Source organism: Choloepus didactylus, chromosome 18 (assembly GCF_015220235.1).
Source record: "Choloepus didactylus isolate mChoDid1 chromosome 18, mChoDid1.pri, whole genome shotgun sequence".
Classification (NCBI taxonomy): domain Eukaryota; kingdom Metazoa; phylum Chordata; class Mammalia; order Pilosa; family Megalonychidae; genus Choloepus; species Choloepus didactylus.
In genome coordinates this window covers 55,542,510-55,564,649 of record NC_051324.1, presented here as the reverse complement: position 1 = coordinate 55,564,649, position 22,140 = coordinate 55,542,510, and the positions used below count along the sequence as shown (strand labels likewise).

The window sequence follows — 22,140 nt, the reverse complement described above, 5'->3', positions numbered from 1 at the left end:
GATCAAGTGGCATGATCTTCTGAGACTGTCTACAAGCACATCAGAATATTTCAAATTATTAAAAATACTTCTCAGCTGGCTCTTTTTCCCCTCTAGGTACTTACAAGATATTACTCTGCCTATGAGATACCACTATTTCCATTTTAAGGACTGGATTTATGGGTAATAGCCTCAAATCATTAAAAGCATGAGTGCTACAGTAATCACATCACTCCACCTGACTTGGCTCATAAGTGTGCAGAGATCGAAAAGGCCACCAGGCTGACTCTTTAATATCAGAAACACACAAAGAAGCAGGGAGTTTGCCTAAGAACAATGAACAGAAATAAGGAAAGAACTTTTATTTGCAGAGTCTAGGAAGGTAGATTACAAAAAACAGTGTCTTTTTAAATAACACTTCAGGCCATTTGGAATATAAAGAGGCAATTAAGTGTTTTACTTTAAAAAATACCTTCGAAAATTCACATTATTATTTTTTTTAATCTATGGCAGGACATAAACTAAAATACAAATCCTGCAGAATTTGGATAGGAGAAAAAACCTTATTAATATTATGAAAATACTTTTTTATGAAATGTTTCAAGGATTTTGAACTTGGCAGATTAAGAATAAAAAGCATTGAAAATACTTTTAGCCAAGGAAAAAGCCAAGGAAAATTTACTGAGGCAAATTAAATATATTTACAAGCTCAAAAACTGGGGTAGAAACATTTTAATACCACAAATGTGCATTATATACCTGGGTTATTAAACGCAAAATAACTGTAATATGTGACTCTTATTGAATAGTAGGTCAAAGACTATTCATAGAAAAGCAGCTTTTGAAACTCATTGTTTTATAAGAATGCAGTTTTCTAAAATTACTTTTGAAAGACTAAAGCTCTGAAGTTGATAAAACTATAAAATGTCTTTATGTATATGGTGATAAAAAAACTGCAAAAGGCATTATACCGTTAAATACATATATGAAATTAACATCTTCCTAGTCTGAGGATTCCCATAAAATTTGCCTTTAATGTACAATTTGGCAATGCCAACAGCTACAGAAAATACATCATAAACAACCAACAATTGTTTCATTAGAAACTGCACCAAATCCAATGTCAAAAACATTACTTTATTTTTCTAGGATGAAATGTCCTATTACGTACAAAAAGAATTGCTCCTTAGAATTTGCCACAATTTGTTAAAAACATAGCAATCTATCGCCTACAGGTAGGAAAGTTCTTTCTGCAACAAGTTTTAAATGATTAAGCCCATATATATTTATATACACGATTAAATAGTACAGAAATACTGTGGCGTGATGAGATTCAGAATAACTTTATAATTCATTAAAATGTAGAATTTTTGCATCAGCCCAATGCATACAATATGTAGCATTTTTAAAAAACCTAAAAGGACAAAATAACCTATATTCAACTACTTTCACCTTAATAGTTTAAGCAAAAACTTTGTTTCTATGTTTTCATGTTTAACAATTAGTCTCTTTAGTTTGTGAGCATAGGTTTATGTGTCATCTTTATGTACAAAGAGGAATGGGCTTCATTAGATAAAATTAACCGAGAATGACCTGTACACCTGAGCCTGTAATAAGAAAGAACTGTAACTTTAGCAATGTCTTTCTTTTAAGAAACTAAGGTCTGGGAAAGGTCTTGCATAGCAAGGCAATATTAAATACAGGGAAACTTTTTTAAAAAAAACATAATTAGATAAATTCCAGAACTTGGTAGGACAAAGTTAATATGAATTAGTGCAAAGTCTAGTAAAATATTTGCAAAGCTGCATAATCCAACTATGGCAGATTTTATAGAAGCTATTATTACAATGCAGTAATTCAATGTGAAAGTTAGAACACAGAAGGGAAAAAGCATGCAAAATTATCTTCCTCTGTTGTTTGCATTTTTTTTTTCCTTATTACTTACACTACATCTTTCCTTATGTGGAAACAAAAATCCAATGAACAAACAAAAAATACAAAAAGGACAAAGTCATCTAAAAACACCCCTCATAAAATATAAGCAGCTGTCTGTGATTCCTTGTGATGGTGATAATTCGCCTGGGAAATATAATGTACAGATGAAGGCAATGTCTATTTTTTCACATTACCTCTTTTATTATTATGATAATCGATGCAACAAGATTAACACCCCTGATAATTATTCTTTAAAGTGATGATAATGGGCTGAGAATTATAAAACAAAGGGCTACTACTGTCCTGGAGAAAGCCAGGTACAACTAGGTTTTTCTGTCTTATATTTTACCTTGCAGCCCTCCCTCTCCCCACAAAGGCTTTCAGATAATCATTAGCGCACATTCAAAGACACCTCCATCTGTGGGAGAAAAATTATCTCCATTTATTTTGTTTCATATACATCCATAGTTGAATTTTAATACAAAAAGAAAAAAATTAGAATCTGACAAATGTTTACAAACAAGATATACCTTCAAATAGATTTTACTCATTTTAGCCTGGTGCAGAGTAAATGACAAATTGTACTGTTATATTCAAGGCAACAGCGTCTGTAGTCCAGGACCACTTAGCCCAACCTTTATGCACTCTTAATTTTATCTACCATGAACAATAAACTCATTGTTAATTCCCAGTTGTGTGTGTGTGCACATGTGTACATAGCAGCTCCTTTCATAGAAAGAAAAGACATCTAGAGGTTGTCTTGTACTTTTACCTACAGGAATCATGATAAGATACAGGATGGATTACATGTAACCAGGGTTGGATTTTATAAGAAAAAATAATTAGCTGACAAATGAGGGCAGCAATAAAAAAGCGTCTTTTTTTGCAACAATAAATAAATACAGTCAAAAGTTTTCTGTGAGACTCTAAACCAGCTTCTTCACTGAAGAGCAGACGTGGCATTTCCATGGAGTTACACTTGACCCCATATTTTCTTTTTTTCTTGCTTTCTTTTTCTTTTTTTTTTTCAATAAACAAAAGTTTTCCCGCTTCTGCCACAATAGTTAAACCATTTGATCTTGACAAGATAATGGTGTCGCTGACTTTGCTTTTCCCTTGTCCTTTGGACAAAACTGGCCAAGAATATAATTGGACTGTTATGACCAATAAAAAAGAAGTTTAGGTCAAGTCTTGTCAGGAGAACCTGACTAAAAACATCTGGCTCCTTAATTTAAAATATTTCAGACAACCAGATTCTTGCTGTGTTTTATGTTAGGTTAACGCGCTGAACTTTAAGAAGCTGTAGACTGCAGTTTGTTGTTATGAGACCTACAGAATACAGAAAAAAGGGAACAATTAAGCACCCTTCATTTTTGAAAACAATGATGCTTTATGTGGATGCCAAGGTCAGTCAGTCTGGGGGAAGCAGCCATATTCTTTCATTCACCCTTGGCAAGCAAATATAAGAGAACAATTAAGAAAATTTTAACCTATAATATTAAAGTCTTTTACTGTACAATAAAAACTTGGTAACTCACTGGAAAAAGCCAATATTTAAAATCTATCTATCTACCTATCTACTAAAGAAAATGACATTTTTAGCCAAAGGGACAAGTAGACATTTACAGAAGTAATTACCACTGTGGTAAAAGATATATGTATGTGCGTGCACGTGTGTGTGTGTACTTGTTTACACTGATTTTGGGAATTTGAGAAAAAAATTACGTTAGAAGAGTAAAAGCAGTATTTAAATCACATTTTTCTATTAAAGTTCAGAAAGTCCTCTTCCTAATTTCACAGTTTTATTCACAACTTTCATCAGTAAACCAAATTACTGTACAGTTACCAGGACCAAGTCAAACTTTATACTGCAATAGCAGTTAAATATATATTCCAGGAGTTCGTAGTTTTTAAATACATTGTTCACATGGCTGCTGGAATAACTTGTTTTCCTTTACACATTTTTTAACATTAAAAAATTATACTAACTAATCTAAACTTTTTGGGGGCAATATTTGAATTAGAAAATTACATGGTACAAATAAAGGAAAGAGTGACTCCAAAATCCAGTTATGATTCCAGTTAAAAATTCAGACTAAAGATATCACAATCTGTAAGAAAAGAAAGAACGTGGATGGTATAAATGACGAATTACAACAAAGTGCAGCAATGAAAACAATGTGAAACAATACTGGAGATCATAAATTAAAAATGAGGAAAACATGGCAAAGGAAATACTGGAAATCTGTAAATAAATTTCAATGACTGAAAACTTATGTCTCATTCTGTCTTAAATCTGGAAATCAACACAAATTTCCCAAAAAGGCAACAGCAAGTTGTGGTCACATAAACTGTTTGCATTTCAATTTATTTATGCAGAATTGAGCAAACTTTTCAATTCTGCTCCCATGTTCTTTAATGAAAATTATGTAAACTTGATTATAATAAAAAGCCATGTGAAATAACCAGATGGCAAGATCTCCTACGTGGCCCGTTACTGCACAGACCCAGCCTCTAGGCCTCTGTCTCTCCTTCCCCCAATCCACTTGTTTTGCCACAGGCCCCAGGAACACCAGTTGCATTCTCTCCTTCATCAGTAGCTGCCACCACTCACACTGAGGGTTCCACCTGCAGGCCTGGCAGCAGGGTGCGGTGGGGACTCAAAAATCCAGCATCCACCTTCACAGTCAGCCACAGGTTAGATCATTTTCATTTCTTAAGAGTGATTTTGGAAATTTAATCAAAGGAGTAATTACACATGGTAAAAAAAAAGGCATGGAAGGGCTTAGAAATGAAAAGTTATGGTCCTATGTCCTACCTTTACTCAACTTGAAGTCCAGGCTCCCTAGGATCAATCACTTTGAACTCTTTGTACTTTTGATTTTTTCTGGTAGTTAGGTTTCTTATACTGCTATTTTTTGTTTAATCAACTTCATATTGTTTAAACCCTAACATGACAGATGAGGACTGAGCTCACCTAACTATTCTCCCACCTCCCTTCTTGAGTCCAAGTTTTAATTTCCCTATAATTTTAAATACACCTCTAATTCTTATTCTGTGAACTATAATTATTGCCTGACTCTCTACTTCTCAAGTTCATGCTATTAATACCTCTAACTGCTTCCTTTCACTTCTCATACTTTCATCTGCGCTTTGACATTATCAAGGCAGTAACATTACATTCTGATCAGGAAGCAAATTAAAATTTTCCATGCTTTGTTTATAGGCTGATTCTAAAAGGTGAAAATCAATGTGATATTCACATTATTATGAGCATGTAAATATATTTCTCCATAGCACCTTTGCTAAGATGGCCTTTTCCTTATACAACTTTTCGGTGTTTCTGTTTGTTTTGCTGAGTTTCTGATTGCCTTTCATACCCCTCCCCCGCCCCCTTACATTCTTTGGCTTAAACACAGCCTTATTTTTTTTGTCTTAATTATCTAATACATAAATCATTTTCTTTCCCCAAACATCTCTCTTGGGAGTGCTCTATCCTCCTGCTCCAATGTGACCTGACTTCAGTAAAGGCCTGCTGTAGCAATGTCACTCTGGTTCAGAGTAATTCTCCTTGCTTTCTTGCATCTCTTGTTTTCTAGATTCAAGGTCTTTCGCTTTCTTAATTTGTTTATTTTCCTAGAGCACATCTTAAAATAAGTTGCTAAGAAAGGATGCATGGTAAAAGAGACCTTTTCTGAGTCCTTACATGACTGAAAATGTATTTATACTGCTTCTAAACTTGATTGGGCACAGATTTTAGGTTTCAAATAATTTTCCCTCAAACTTTGGGATTTATTCCTCCAAAATATTCTGGCATTCTAAATGGCAGTAGTAAAGTCTGATGTCAGTCTGATTCTCATTACTTTACACATAACCTGTTTTATCTTCCTTGGAAACTCTAGAACTTCCTTTTATCCTTGGTGTATGGAAATTTTACAGTGCTGTATACAGGGGTGGATCTTTTCTATTTGTCCACCTGTTTTTTTTTTTTTTTTTTAATCAACTGTTTATCAACTGTTAGAAGAATATAAGCTCCATGGAAAGCAGGGGCTTTATTTTATCTACTCTTTAACTTCAAATATTGGGCACACAGCAGGGTCTTATTTACTGAATTCATGAATTCATTTTGCTTGGATTTGAACTCTTACATCTCTCATCAGTTCAGGAAAATTTCCTTTAGTTTTTTTAATAATTTTGCATCCTTCTTTCTTTCTGGAATTTCCACTAAGTGAATGTTGGATACTCTATAACCTATTTTTTTTCCTGTCATATTTTTCATCTCCTTGTCTTTTTGTTCTTTATGCTGAGGGAGTTGCTTTATTTTATCTTTTTCTGTTTGCAATACACTTAAATGTTTTCCAATCACTCTTGTCCTCTGTTTTTTATTTCTAACATTTTATAGATGTAATGTCTTCTACAGTTTCTCTCAGGATGTGATTTGGAGGTTTTGTTTTTCTAAAGTTCTCTTTTGTTTTCACTGGAATCTATTTTTCTGGTACACCTTGACCTTTCTCTTTCACGCTGCAGGCTCTCCTCACATATCTGGCAATCCCTGTCTGTTCACAGTTGAGAATAATAAGTCACTGGACTAGACACAGGCCTACAGAGCCATTTGTACGTGTGTAGGGCTTACTGAACGGCAGGTTTTGCCTGACACCAAGGTTTCTTTGACATTTTGAGGCTGGACAATTCTTTGTTGTGGGGGGCTGTCCTGTGCATTGTAGGATATTTAGCAGCATCTTTGGCCTCTACATACTAGATGCCAGTAGCAGGCCCCACCCAGGTATTGCCAATTGTCCCTGAGATTGGGGGTGAGCATATCATCCCCAGTAAAGAATCACTATTTCAGAATGAGAGAACTGGGGACCCCAACCCTCTAGAGGCCAGAGAACTCTACTCTGGGTCCAATTCTCTTCTCTCTGCTCTAACTCTCTGTAGTCAGTTCATTGCATTTCTTTAGAAAAGAACCCTGTGTTCTTCTGGTTCTTTTGGATTCCTACACAGATCTGCACACAGGGGTTAAGAAGGGTGACTGCTCCATACACAGATTTTCAGTTAATCCCTTTCTTCCTTCTCTCTTGCCTTCAATTATATTTAGGAATCTCCATGGCTAGAGGTTCTCTGGGGTTCTACTGGTCAGTATGCTGTCACTTCTGTTGGAGAGCCCTACAGAAGTCTGGGCTGCAACTTGCCTGGTCATTTCTCTTCCGTCCACTTTCTATATTACAGAATCTGTTGAAAACTCATCAGCTGATTTCTACCACATTCTCTTCATTATTGTGAGTTATCATTTTTTTATTCCTTTATTATTGTTTTCCTGGGGGCTCAGAAGGGAGGGTATAAAAATACAAATGCTCTATCATCTTAATTAAGTCCCTAACATTTTCAGTTTTATAGCTAATGAGTTAACACAGAGGGGATAATAGAAATGGTTAAGTTTTATAGATTTTTTAAAGCTTCTTGGTCTATAGTCAGTCTGCCAGCCAGTCTTCCTTCCTTCTTTTTTTCCTCTCTTCCTTCTTTTCCTTGCTTCCCTCCTTCCCTATAGTTTTTTTATTCCTTTGCAGAGAAGATAACTGGATACTTCTGCTGGGTTTCTGTCCTTCGCTTTTATTTTACATGAACTGACTCCTAAATACAGTACTTGGTAACTATCTACCTTGCTACTAGAGAAAAGAAACAAAACATCCTATAGATTTTCTTCATGGAAAATTACTACATGGAAGCACTGATTCTTACAATTTTGGTGCACAAAGTCTGCAGGGAGTTCTTTAGAAAAATATAGATGCCCAAGCCCAAACACAGCCTAGATTTACCCCATCTGAACATCTGAGGACAATCAAGCTTGAGGGTTGGTGGATGAGGAATGGTGGGTAACGAATCCTAAGGGTTATAGAGTGGTGGCACCTAGCATAGGAAAGGAAAACAGGCCTGTGCTGGAAGGAAGAAAAATCATGGGTTTGAAAGGATCCTGTGGTTCAGAAACAGAACGGCATGAAAATCACAATAACCAAATTTTGTGCCGTGTCGCTCAATGCTTTTATGTTTCTGGAGATTCAAAGAAAAGGTCTGCGGACATAGATTAAATTCCAGCTTTGCCCATAGAAAAAGTATCCAATAAAATAAAACTTTATTTCAAAGATATAGCAAACATGAACTAAAGAGAAAATGCTCTAAATCCCCCCTTTATGGTCCTTCCGTTACTTAGTCCTATAAAAGTCATTTTTATACTTCTCTAATCCCCTAATTAGGATGTAAATGCAACGAGAGCAAAAGCTCTGTCTTACTACCTTTGTATGTGCCCTATGGCATTTAAGATAGCATCTCACATTCCGTAAACATTCAATAAATGTCTTTTGAGTTTTAACAAATTACTTTAAGTAGATCAAAAACAAATTCAGCAATTTCTCATTATTAAATCTGCCCACTTTCTTTGTATCATATCATAATGCTAGATTCTTGGTTTTTCTTTTTAGATTGTTGCTTTTAAAGTTCAAATTTATCGTAAGGTGCATTAGTTGATTCCTTAACCAGAACAGTATAAAGAGTTTGAGGAGCTGATTTAATTTAGAACACTGAACACATTTGCTCACCTGCTAGCCTTGAATCCTTTTAACTTCTGTACAAAGAATGATTCAAGAACTTCTGCACACTGGTAAAAAGGGGAATCACTTGGATTGTAGTAACGACAGTTATCAAAAATTTTGGTCATATCTGCCACAAATTCTGTCAGCTTTTCATAATATCGTCTTTGTACTCTTTCTTCCATGGTGGCAAGGTCTTAAAAACACAAAATGTAAAACATTATCAAAGCTTTAAGGTGTTTCCAACGTAACTGAGAATAGTTCTGGCAGCTGACTTATAAGAATTTACTGCCCAATAAGTCCTGGAAGAGACCCAGTTGACCACTAGGGTCCTATTTTGCAATTCATGAAGAAAAGAGGGGCACTTTTCAAATTTTGGTTTTGACTGGGAGTCTAAAATATAACTCTTAGCTAATATTGGTTAAGAAGATTCTTTTACTTTCTGTTAACTATACAGAACAGCTCTTTATTTAACTGGTTTGAAATAAATGAAACCTTATCAACATGGTCTCTACATCTACATATAATAAATTCTCTCATGCAAAAAATTAGGTATGTTATATGTACAAAAAGAAGGTGGAAATCCAAAAATCTCTGTACTTCTTAAGAGTTTCTTTTTTCTAATGATCCTCGTATTGGACTTTAATAACATCATACTGTTTTCTTTACTTATTTTTATTACCTTACATTTATGACAAGTGATACTCATTTACCATTCCTGGTGACAATGATACAAAGTTTCTACTTAAAATAAATTAAGGGAAAACTATTAGTTGCTATGAATAAAAATATTAGCATGTAATAGTGCAGGTGGTATTCAGAAATAGCAAAAATCTTAAGAGTGGTATACAGGAAACTGCTTTGGAATACACTGAGCTAAATCTACCTGAAATAACATTAGCTCCTAGGAGAAAGTTCTGTTTGAAGGAGAGTCAGTACACAATTTTTCATAAAAATTTGAGAGAGAAAAAGGCCAGTGATTTCAAATCTGTCTAGGATTGAAAGATAACCCAATTACAAACTAAATCACAATGCTATTAATTTTTGGAATCTGGAAAAATGATTTTAAAGGTCACTCACCCCCAAAAAGCTCAAGAATATCTAAGAAATACTTGAAAAAATAAAAGTAATGGGAAGGAATTTAACCTACCAGACATTAAAAAAATATTATAAAGCTGTGATAATGAAAAGTGTGGCACTGTGCAGGACAACATCAGTGGAACTAAATTCAAAATAGGAACAGACCTCACTGTATTTAGTGTAAGAATGTCATTTATGTTGAGGCTGTCATTTCAAATCAGCAGAGGAAGGAAGACTTCATTAATAAATGGCGCTGGGCAACTGACTATATACCTTAAAAAAACTTCCACCTCACACTACATGCCAAAATAATTCTAGGTGGGTTAAAATTTAAGGGCAAAATTTAAAACAATAAAAAGTGCTAGAACAGAGAGATGAGTGTATATATCCTGGAGTAGGGAAAAAAAAACTTTCTAAGCATGATACTAAAAAACGAACCCATAATGATTAATAGATTTGAATCCAAAACTGTTAAAAACTACTATATGCCAAAAAAAATCACTATAAAACATTTAAATGTCCTTATTATTATATAAATAGCCTTTAATTATCATTGGGAATAATACGAATAACCCAAGAGAAGAATGGGCACAATATATGAATAGGACATCAACATAGAAAAAAATTCAGATGGTCAATATATCAAGTTATCAAAGACATGTAAACAACCACACATCTATTTGTTCAAATTAGCAGAGAATAAAAATTATAAAATCAACCTATTAATGGAGGTCACCTCCAGGGGAGAATATGCGAGTGGTGGTAAATTAACACATTACTTTTGAAATACATGTTTTCAAAGATAAACAATAATCTCCTCAAATGAGTGATAATACCCAGTGTTTTCAAGCATGCGGAGAAAAGGGCACATTAGCGGAACTAGTTTGATCTACTGGAATGCAATTTGAAAATATTTATCAAAAGCCTAAAACGTGCACATACCCTTTGACCCAGAGATTCCAATTCTAAAAATTTTTCCTCAGAAGACAAACAAGTGCAGGTAGATATATGAGCAAAGACTGCTTACTAAAACATCATTTATGGTAGCAAAAAGTGCACACAACAGAAATATTCATTAATAGGGGAGTGGTTATATTATTTAATTACATTCATAGCTGTTTCACAGATGGTGTGGAAAAAGGTACTAAGTTTACAAAGTATGTTATAAAACAGGATAAACAACAAGCTTTTTTCTGTTTAAGAAAATAAAAACTCCTGATCCTGTTGCTCCCTCTTACAGGAAAACTACCTGAAAACTTTTCAGTTTTGTTTAATCTTTCTAGACATTTTCCTGTCTAGAAGATATACCCTTAGAAACAATTGTTTACTGCTTAAAACCTAAGTATTATTCTGTAACTTGCATTTTTCTTTCAACAATATGTCTTAAAGATCTATATGATCTTATGTACATGCTTACATAAGATGATGTTTATCTTGGTGGTATGAACAAAAGCAAAAAGAAAGAGAAAAAGAGAAAGAATGAAACTATTTCTTCAAAAGTAGAATTTTGGTTATATAAGTTAAGGTATATTCAATTAATAAATTATATAAAGCCATTAAAACCACGGTTTTGAAGATTAATGACACAGGAAAAGGACTGCCAGGCAGAAAACATTTACTACGTAATCTGAATTTTAACACACACCAAAACTTAATGGTGGTTATTTCCTGTAGAGATGGCTTCTTCAGTCAGGAAAAGATGAAAGGTACCTTTTATCCTCTCTTTTTTCCCCTCTATATTTCCTACAACTAACATGTTACTTTCGTAAGTAGAAAAAAACTTTATCTATATAAAAATATATACTATACATATTATTTATACTTTTACTTATTATACACACACACACACACACACACACACTTTCATATTGTTTGTGTGTGTGTTTTTGTGTGTATTTAAAAAACGAACATCCCCAGGCACTTTCTCAAAGGAGACGACTCAAGTCTAAAATATGTACAAAGATGAACTTCTTCTATGTTCAATGTCAGGAGAACAGAGTCAACAAACTATTTATTTTTGTTTCTGAGAGATAGTTTTAACTAAGTTCTCATTTATTTCGTCTTCATGTTTCCCCCTCTTTGTGCTTGTTGAACACAAACCCTTCTCACTTAAAAAATGCTCAGCTGGTTTTTGAACACAATTCTTTCATCACCTGGAGCTATTCTTGTGGCAGCATTTGAAGTTTTTTTTAATCTATGTTTTAATTTTTATAATTTCTTTTGCAGATTGGTTCTTCTTCATCTTATTATTATTTTTTAATACAATCACTTTCTTTTGCAGATTGGTTCTTCTTCATCTTATTATTATTATTTTTTAATACAATCACTTGTACTAAAGCTGTTCACTTTCTTTATGAATGTTGTCTATAAACTTTTTGGGTGGGTGGGTGGGGGAATGAGACTCTATTTTCTTGGGTCCCTACAATAGGTCCATCAAATTTGCTTTCCTTCAGGACTAGATGAGGAAAAGGTAACAGGGAAGGTTGAGAGGGTCAGACAGTCCCTGACCCATTCATTGATTTCATTCATTCTTTTCCATAGCTGCATAATACTAGACTGCGTGGCTATATTATTGATTTAGCTACTTCTCTATTGATAGCTACTTAGGTCATTTCCAGTGTTTCTACAATAATAAACATTTCTGCAATGAACAACACACTTATGTATACGTAAATTCTGAGAAATGAAAATTGCTGGGTTCAAGGGCATGCACATTAAACTTCAACAGGCACACCCAATTTCTCCTCCAGTGACTATACTGGTTTATACCCCACCAGCCTTGCTTGAGATATCCTCATGATATATCAATTTTATACATGATAAATAAAATATCTGCAGACTTATGATACAACTCCATATTCAACTCAAGTACTTACCCATAGGTTCTTTAATAACACCATAATAATCTGGTGCATCATTAGGATCTACTGGTTCAAGGAAAGGCCAGGCCATTTTGTGGGCCTATAATGAAAAAATACGCATTGTTAATGTCAGGTAGAAATACTGATTCCATTTAGGTTGCCCAGTCGAGCCATTATATCAACTCTTAAGCTCTAAAATCAGTTTTGAATTTGATATATGAAATGAAATGATTTTGCTCATTCAGTTTTTATCTACTGGATGATTTTTTGCTGATTTTTCTCTAAATGAGCAGTTCTCAGAGGGCGGTCTGAGCATCTCGGTATGAAGAAGTGAAGCACTAGCCTATGAGTCAAGAAATCTGTATTCTGGCCCCTACTTGATGATCTGCCACCTGAATGATGCTGGCACTGCAATCACTTCTCTAAAACTGGTGTGAGATGGGTTTGAAGTGTGAAATGGTTACCACTGCTGGTTAATGAGGTAGCAGAAATGTGACCTTAACTAACACTCGACTACATATGGGGACTATTATTCTTGTATCAGTTTTTTCAATTTTTTTGATTATGATTACAATGGGGAAAGTCTCATTGCAGTGATCTCGGCCTTAAATACATCTCTAACACTCACTAATCTTGCAAGCCATCCTCACTGCCTTTTATTTTTAACAAGAGAGGGAAAGCTTTGGCTCAAAACCTTAGAGAAGTGTTTGTATCTCACTAGAACTTAAACTGTTTTTCAATCTATGGTGGCAAGATAGAGTTTTCTTTAAAAATAAAATTTAGGTTAAAAAATTGAGGCATTTTAAAATAAAAGTATTCAATCAACAACAGCTGAGGTGGTGTGTGGATATGGTAAATCTCATGACATCGGCCATGTGAATAACTGAAGTTTGTCAATTACTTCACTAGACTAGCTGGGAGTCTAAATATTCACACACTCTAAGACTGTAAAGTTCAATCCCTGGAAGTGTTTTCAAAGTCATGCTGATTTCATTTTCAAACCCCATGTACACAGAGGTGTCTCACCTGTAAGGAACGTAGCACCCTCTTCAGGCCCTCATAATCTTTCTCCGTTAGTGGCGTGAGCACTGTCATGGCATCCTCTGTTGACTGGCACTGTGGACAGACATACTCATCAATGAGCTCTGCCTCACTCTGCAAGATGCCAACGCAGCGCCCGTGGTACCAATTCTGACACCGGTCACAGCCAATATAAAATCTGCAAGATCCGAAATGGAAATGTGAGTTCAAACAGATGGAATACCATTACTTATAATTTACTTTTAAAAGTAAGAAAACATGCACCTGAAAATGTGCTAAACCCTGGGATATAAAAATATTTTAGTATTATGGTTGTTTTGATACTCTTGAAGATTTGACATTCCAATGTGTTTGTTAATTTAGTATTCTTGAAGTTAACAAGCAGTAAAAAGTTATTAAGAACACTGGAGAACCAATTTGAAAAAAACAAAACAAAACATTTAATTAACTTTAAAGCTCAAAACAAAATAAAGCCAAAATTCTTTCAACAAATACCATATCAAATGGCAAGTTCTAAATCCTATAAGCTAATAAATAAACAGAATCACAGAGCTTGTACCCAAGTTAGTGTTTTTCTAACCTACAATAAAGCACCATTTCAAACACTGATAAAGTCCAAACAAGTCGGGCTATTTTAATCTCATTAATTTCTATGTTATATATTGGAAGAATCAAATCTACCATTAAACCATATTTTTCCCAATGCATCTCAAACATTCACCACAAAGCAACATAATTTTGAAGGGGAGGTAAAGAGGGAAAAAGAGAAAAAAACTGGGAAGGAATTTGTAATGTAAGTGTATAATATATGCAGAAAAAATACCTTGCTTTTTATTTTAAAATAAATAAGTAATCAGTCAGAGCAATTTGGCTTCCTAAATAATTAAATATGATGCTCTTATCAGAACTCACTGTGACTCATCATAAGGTGTTCTGCAGATACAGTACAATTCCTCACTGCTGCCCTCTTGTGCCCGTTTACAATCATTACAGATGTACACATCCATTTTCTTAGCCTCCTTTTCTGTGATGCCAACACATTCTCCATGATACCAGTTAGTACAAAGATCACAGCCAATATAGAACCTAAAAGTATTCACAATGAAAATGACAATGTGATTGTCATTTTGAGCTGCACGGTACTTAAATCTGTCTTCCCTGCCTTGATTCACTTTCTTACAGGATGACTTTCTGCAGTGAGTCAGCTATATATCCTGAATCCAACAGAACCCTGGCAAACTACAGCATCTGACACTGTATCAAGCGTGGAAACATAGAGTCACTCACATCAATTTCAACAAATACACTGTTTAGTGAAATATGGGTCTTTAAAAACATACTGGATTTTGAAAAAAATAAACAACACACTGATGGTAATGTCTCCCTCTTAATGAATGTGTGCAAAACTGCAACAGGCACAAAAACCAAAGCCAAAGAATCAAAGACTTACATCTGTCAAACCTATAACACAGAAGCCATTTCAAAATCAGGGCTATTTCTTAGATAGGTTTGAAAATGTATCTCACAATTTAAATTTGAAAACAAAAGCAAAGCGCAAACACCAAGAAGTTACACTACAAGGAACATGCAGGTCAGCCATGTGTAGAGGATAAATGGTCAAAATGATATGAAAAAAATGAAGATAGGTACATGTAGCAATTCCATTTCGACCAAGTTTACTAAATAAACATCGGAATCGAATCTAATTAAAAATCACCTTCTCATACGGGCCAGTTTTTTCAGTTAATATAATGTATGTGAAAATGTGGAAAGTGGCTTGGGTAATTAAATGGTAAGGAACTCTGAAGGAGCTGCTTCGATTAAAAACCAGGGATACACGGTGCAGAACACGATGTAAGAACAGTTATCCAAAAGTGCAAGAGGTTTTACACTATTTGCAAAGGTGGGCTGTATGAGTGTGGTAACCACTCCTACACTCAACTGTGGATAACCACACACAGTTAACCCTCCAGGGCTTTTCTAACATAAGATCTCCAATGACAAAATGAAGATTATCTCTATAACAAATACTTATCTCATGTTTCTGAAAGCGTTGACAGGTGCTGTGTGGGAATGCCATGTCAAGTCAGGGGGAGAATAAGCATAAATCAGGGAAAAAGAGTGGCCTTGCTGATGCCACTGGCACCTTTAGTTCCACGGAGGCATTTCTTGGTAAATTTACCTAAAGAAATGAAGGTAGTCCTCATGTCTCAAACTGACCTGCTTCATGAACGTGGTCCTGTAGCTTATCCTTTTACTCTCTTTTTTCTTTTGAACTATGATTCTTCACTACACAGGTGGAAGACACTGAGGTGGTTTTGTGTATTGCACCTTCACATGCTGTGGGCTGTGTGTTTTGGAAGTAATCTCAGGACTTGAATTTTTAGTCACCCTGTCCCTAGAGTCCCAAACCAGCCTCAGGTTAAACTCGTTTCAGAGAGATTACAAAATTCTCCTAAAAAAACCCACTAACTCATTCCAATTAGAACATGGAGTGAATGGACCTGGTGTACTGAATATTAATAATGACAAATAGAAAAACATGAAATATCCACAAATTAATGAGGCAATATCAATAGAATGAGCACATATACACATTACCTCATTTTATGCAACTTGGGCATTCCTTAAAAGTTGTGGGTGAAATGAATTTCTGTGATCTGAATACTTTAAGTGATCAAAGAAGCCTTACATAAACAATCTTTTTATAGAAAGAGTAACTCATGTTTTATTCCGTTCTGTAAATCACTTAGTGAATTTTGCTTTAAGTGAGGCACACTTGTATTAGACTAAGGGAAAAATCAGTTAATCGAGTTCCACTATTTACATTATGTATGATTTCCAAAGTGGTAAGACAATGAAAAATGAAGATGTTTAAACTGATACAAACTGAATAATGTTTAATTCAAAACACAGCTAAATATACCAACAAAAAGTTCTGATCTAGCACTTGAGCTTATGATTTAGATAGCACCACCAACAGCTTCAATGTTGTAACTTAAACATCATTAAAGAGACTACACTTTTATTTTATGAATTGCTTAGGCATCCACTTAAAGATATTTCTAAGTGGCCATATATTTTTAGCACAATCAAATGAATTTTTTGGTAATGTAAAAAAAATTTTGGTTAATTTTGGCTTGAAAAAGCTGGCCTACATTTTAATGCTCAAAATGGAAGCTAAATATTTAGTTGAAGGATGGTAATAACACAGAAAAAAAGAATCTACATTTATGGATTAGCATCTCTAAACAGTCTTGCTTTTTTCACCAAATGCAAGTCACAATGGTCAAAAACAGCTTCCGGTTGCCATGCTCATCAAATTTTTGAGTGTCATACATGAGGAATTGTGAAAGAACATGTTTTGTATGTTTCTGACTTTTGTTCCCAATAGGAACGTGGGAACTTTCTAAAAAAAATATAATAAGCTGCAGTATTCCAATACAAAAAACACAGAATTGCTTAAAATAAAACAATAAAAAACCTCTTGCATTATTCATACTCAAGACAGTTTAAGGATGTGATGTAATCACAGAGTTGTGAACACATCCCAGAAAGGATGCTCTCATTTTTGGGCAGCGATAATAAACCTCCTTCTCCAGAGAGCATTACTGATTGATTTGGAGTTAATCCAGAGAGAAGAGAAAGCAAAGGAGCAACAGAAAGCTTGTTTTTGACAGTAAAGAACATGATGGAGGACAAACAAGAATCATGAAAATGTGAAATAATAAATTTTACTTTTCTAGTGTTAAGGTTAAGATTAGATGAAAGATCACAGATGAAACATTTTTACCCTTACTTATAACTATTTTCATTTATATTTCTATCAATGTAGTCATTTGTCAATTTAAAATGCTAAACTTCTGAGAAAACAAGCTCAAAAAGATCTACTCACTTAGATTCATCATAAGGCGTTTTACAGATACAGTAAAGCTTTGTGTCTTTCTTAGTTTCCTTTGAGGTAGTAGAGATCATTTTCTTCTTCTTGGACTTTGAACTTGAGTCTTTTTCCTCCTCCCGCTTCCTTTTCTGGGAAGCTGCAGGTACTGAGGGTGTGGGCAGGAGGCCTGTGTGCTGCAGAGGAGGTGGAGGTGGAGGTGAAGGCGGAGGGGCTGGAGGAGCCACAGTCACTGTGGGAGTTGCAGTTAACGGTGTAGCCTCCACCATGTCTTTTTCCTTCTTAATTTTGAGGTCTCTCTTTAGCTCTTCCTGTTCACAAATGAATACAAGACTGTCATGAGAACAACAAAAATGCATGATCTGCCCAGAGAACAATGCATTACCTCCACCGTAGAGGTATCTCAATAGTTCAGTCTAAATTGAGGAATTCTAGCAATTCCAAACAGGGTTTTTCCTACTTTATCTTAAACCCAAGCAAAACAATCAGAAATAGAAAATTATTATATAACAACTAGAAAGCTATTAATCAAAATAGAAAATTACTACATAACAACAACTAGAAAGCTGTTAATTATCTTCCAAAGGAGATCTGACAGTAAGATGAGCAAGTGTCCAAAAAGAATGTCTGCTTCCACTTGCCTACTGTCATATCCTGGCTATTTCAGTCACTGGGCAGGAAACGATTTCACATGTCCTTACCCAACTAGCTGTTTTCTTCTCACCAATGCATTCTGTTCTTCAGAGACTGAATGTGATACTCAAAATCAGCTCAGAGCAGAATGAGAGACAGATCAGCCTTGTTTGCTATGCTCCTAGATCTAGAATGTAAGACTAGAGAAACAGCAGAGCTGGCAAACATAACACACTATTTTCTTCATGCATATTTTGCCAGAAATTAAAACCTTTACTGTTTTTCATGTGAAATATTTTTTAGAAGACCTCTGCTATCCAATGCTACAACTTATTCTTGGAAATGATGGGTAAAGCAAATTGTATTTCCTCAGAGAAAACCCACTGTGATTGACACTCATGAACAAGATCTCAGTGTACATAAATCTTAGCTATGACCAAGAATATTTCTTAAAAGCTGAGACATTTAAAAATTTCTACAATTTAAAATATGAAAAACATTCCCAAAACATTTTCTTCATAAAAATCATTTTGCTTGCCAAAATTTTATAAAGACTCTTAGGGCAATAATTTAGATAGCCCACATTTCCTTTAAAAAGTTTTCTAGGGAAGCCTGAATTGATTTTTTTTTCCCTCCTAAAGAAATTTTCAAAATTATCCCAATAACCTCAGGGGTACATTCAGACTTGAAATCATTCTTTTTAACACTGTTAAACATTTGAAGATATTCTAGGTATTAAAGGCTTAGAGAGAAGGAGGCTCTCGAGTCTCTTATTCATATGAGGGAACAGTAGATAAAAGAAAACAAGTGAAATTCTGATTCTTAAAAAGTAGTCTATAAGCTGTTCATCACTTATTCGTTTGACACTACATGTACTATTATGGTACGTTCATTTAAATTCAGAGACACAGAGTAGCTTCCAAGCAGCAAACAGCTGCTTTAAATGATAATTTAAATGAATCCCTGGACCTACAGCAGTTTTACAGATTCTAAAGCTAAGGCTTCATGTAGTTGTCTATGAAAAGGAAAAAAAGAGAAGAAAAGACAAAACCATTTCAAAGACTTGCCTAAAGTAAAGTCCATTTCTATCTAAAATACAAATAGCAGTTTTACAACCAGCACCCTTTTACCTCTATGCTGCCCCTCCATCCACAGATGATAACACTAGTAAGAATCACTACCTTAGTATCTCAGGAAGCTTTTAATCATCTCAAAAATCCTAAGTCATACCAGAATAGTCCTAGTTTAATAAATCTATTTTCTCTAAAAGTCTAGATAGTCCAATAAGGGAGAAAATAAGCTGTGTGACTATTCAACAGCCCTTCTCTACTTAAAAAGAGAATCTCAACTATTGCCTAAGGAAGAAAGTAAATCTTGAGTTTCATTTTTCCTAATTTATATAATGTGTTTATAACATAATGAGATGGATTTTAGGAAAACCAAGGCAGAATAATGACTTTGACTAGCTCCTAACCCCCTTCAAGCACATATCAGTGATACAGTAAAATATAAAAATGAGAAAATGGAAAAGACATAGCCAAGCTTGAATATTATATAAATATCTTTATGGAACAGAAATACAAAACTGTGAATAGGGCTAAACCTGTAAGCATACTGGCTCCAGGTTCAGAACTAGGAGGTGGTAGCCAAATAACAGCTTCAGCAGGATAAATGGGATTAAACATGCTCTGTGTGAGACAGGTTATAAGAGTAGGCTCACTGTTTTGAAGTTAAGGACTGGATGGACTATGAGTTTCAAGAGAGAAAACAAAAATAAAACCCCCTCATTCAAAATAAGTTTGCAAAATCAACACCCCAGAAAAATGAAAACATGTAATGTGAAAAAGATAACCAACAACATCTATTGAATTCAAAATCTTGAATTCACTCCCTATGAAATTAGTTTTATAGAACAATTTGACAAAAACTTTACAGATTTTGAGATATGGATAGAGCTAAATGAAGGAGTCCCATTTTTTAAAAAAAAGAACAGGAAATTATTTTATCACAAAGACAAGCAGAAATGATAGAAAAACAGGTAGATACAAAGCAAATTACCTTGACAGTAAAATAATTATTCTGCTAGTTCAAATAATACACACTTTCTTTCTTAAAGAATAACTTTTCTCCCTCATAAGTAATACACTGTCGAAAAGAACACCATAGCTGTAGACAACTGAGTATTTGCAATAGTAATAACATTTTTAAGAGGCTGCATAATATATTCAATGCAGAAAAATGTTCAGTATATGTTGTCTCTAGTGTGATTCTGCTTTTGCTTGAAATGTGTCTGTATATGAATATATACAGAAAAATCATATACAAAAATACATTCTAAAAATATTTTAAAGAGACTCTCTTTGGGGGATGGAATTACAGATTATCTTTATTTGCTGGCCAAGGTAATTGCTTTGTAGGACAATATCTGAATGTACATGGACAAGTTATTTACATATAAAGGACACAGACTGTACTGTATACTAAAAATATTCCCCAACATTGTACAGAAGAATGGAGTGGGAACAGTGTGTGGCACATCTTAAATGTTAAATAAATATTTGTTGAATGAATAGTAACAATAATAGTAATATACTATTCTGCAATCTGCATTTTTCATTCAACAATTTATCATTGAAAATTTCCCTGAAGAATCAAGAAACAAAACACCAATCCCACATATACCATTTTGTTAAAATGGCAGTTCACTGTGTAGACATTCCAAAATTTATTTAACTCATCTGGGGGTAGCACTGACACCTCCTAGACAGCATTTGGGAATATGTGTGGAGGGGGCTGGGACATTTTTGTGGTTCTTAGAATTATGGGTATGCTCCTGGCATTTGGTACCCAGGGCAAGGATGCTAAACTTCCTACAGTATGTTAAAAATGGGCCCACCACCCCTCAAGGAACTGGGGAGAAATGCGGAAATGCTGAACTTCCCCACCTGGGTTATTGCTGATTTTCCTGCAAACACTGAGAATTGCCAATTTAGTGGGTCAAGCCCTTGATCTGGGGGCTTTCCCTTGTAAGGCTAGTTGATGCAAGGGAGAGGCTAAGCCTATTTGTAATTGTGCCTAGGAGACCCCCCCAGAGAGCCTCTTTGTTGCTCAGATGTAGCCCCCCACCCCACCCCCAGCCCACTCGGCAGGTGAACTCCTCCCTACGTGGGTCGTGACTCCCAGGGGTGTAAATCTGCCCCCCCCCCCCCGACAACGCAGGAAATGACTGCTGGGTATGAGCCTGGACCCAGCAATGTGGGATTGAGAAGATCTTTTTGACCAAAAGGGGGAAGAGATGATGAAACAAAATAAGGTTCCAGTGGCTGAGAGATTTCAAATGGAGTCGAGAGATCACTCTGGAGGGTATTCTTATGCACTATATAGATTTCACTTTTTAGTTTTTACTGTGTTGGAATGGCTAGAGGGAAATACCTGAAGCTGTTGAACTGCAACCCAGCAACCTTGATTCTTGAAGACAACTGTATAACCACGTAGCTTGCACAGTGACCATGTGATTGTGAAAACCTTGTGGCTTGCACTCCCTTTATCCAGTGTGTATGGAAAGATGAGTGGAAAAATGGGGACAAAATTAGATGAAAAATAGTGTGGGATTAAGGGGATGGAAAGATTTAGGTGTTCTTTTTTGCTTTTATTTTTCTTTAGGAGTTAGGAAAAAGTTCAAAATTGGATTCTGGTGATGAACGCACAATGTATGATGGTACTGTGAGTAACTGACTGTACACTGTGGATGACTGTAGGATGTGAATATATCTCAAACTGAATTAAAAAAAGTAAACGAACAATGTGGGGAGAAGGGGAATGGGATGTTTTGGATGTTCTTTTTTATTTTAATCTTTATTTTTTGGATAATGAAAATGTTCAAAGTTTGATTATGGTGATGAATGCCCGGCTATATGATGATACTGTGAACAACTGACTGTAACTTCAAATGATTGTATGTTATGCAATTATATCTCAATAAAATTGCATTTAAAAAAAACAACTAGCCCACCAAAAGGGATAAAGGCTCCTGTTGATAAACAGATTAACTTTAGGCTAATTCCAGTTTTTTAATCATTATTATTTTTCTGTTATTATTAACACTTTAATGAAGCCCTTGTTCACATAT

The 22,140-nt window shown here is 34.9% G+C and overlaps 1 protein-coding gene across 10 annotated transcripts in view; it reads right to left on the bottom strand.

Annotated features, from left to right (window-relative positions):
* Positions 1–2,333: 2,333 nt before the first annotated feature.
* BPTF (bromodomain PHD finger transcription factor) overlaps positions 2,334–22,140 on the bottom strand; it is a 164,580-nt gene continuing 144,773 nt past the window's right edge. For 7 of the 10 annotated variants that reach the window (XM_037810590.1, XM_037810599.1, XM_037810593.1 and 4 more), the window contains 6 exons: positions 17,376–17,689; positions 14,393–14,566; positions 13,466–13,658; positions 12,455–12,539; positions 8,508–8,694; positions 2,334–3,243 (listed from right to left, as the gene is read on the bottom strand). In XM_037810590.1, the coding sequence (XP_037666518.1) occupies positions 3,207–3,243; positions 8,508–8,694; positions 12,455–12,539; positions 13,466–13,658; positions 14,393–14,566; positions 17,376–17,689 (990 nt within the window). In that variant the 3' untranslated portion in view covers positions 2,334–3,206. The remainder of the gene's footprint in view (positions 3,244–8,507; positions 8,695–12,454; positions 12,540–13,465; positions 13,659–14,392; positions 14,567–17,375; positions 17,690–22,140) is intronic. The other 3 variants (XM_037810594.1, XM_037810597.1, XM_037810600.1) reach the window with 1 other exon arrangement.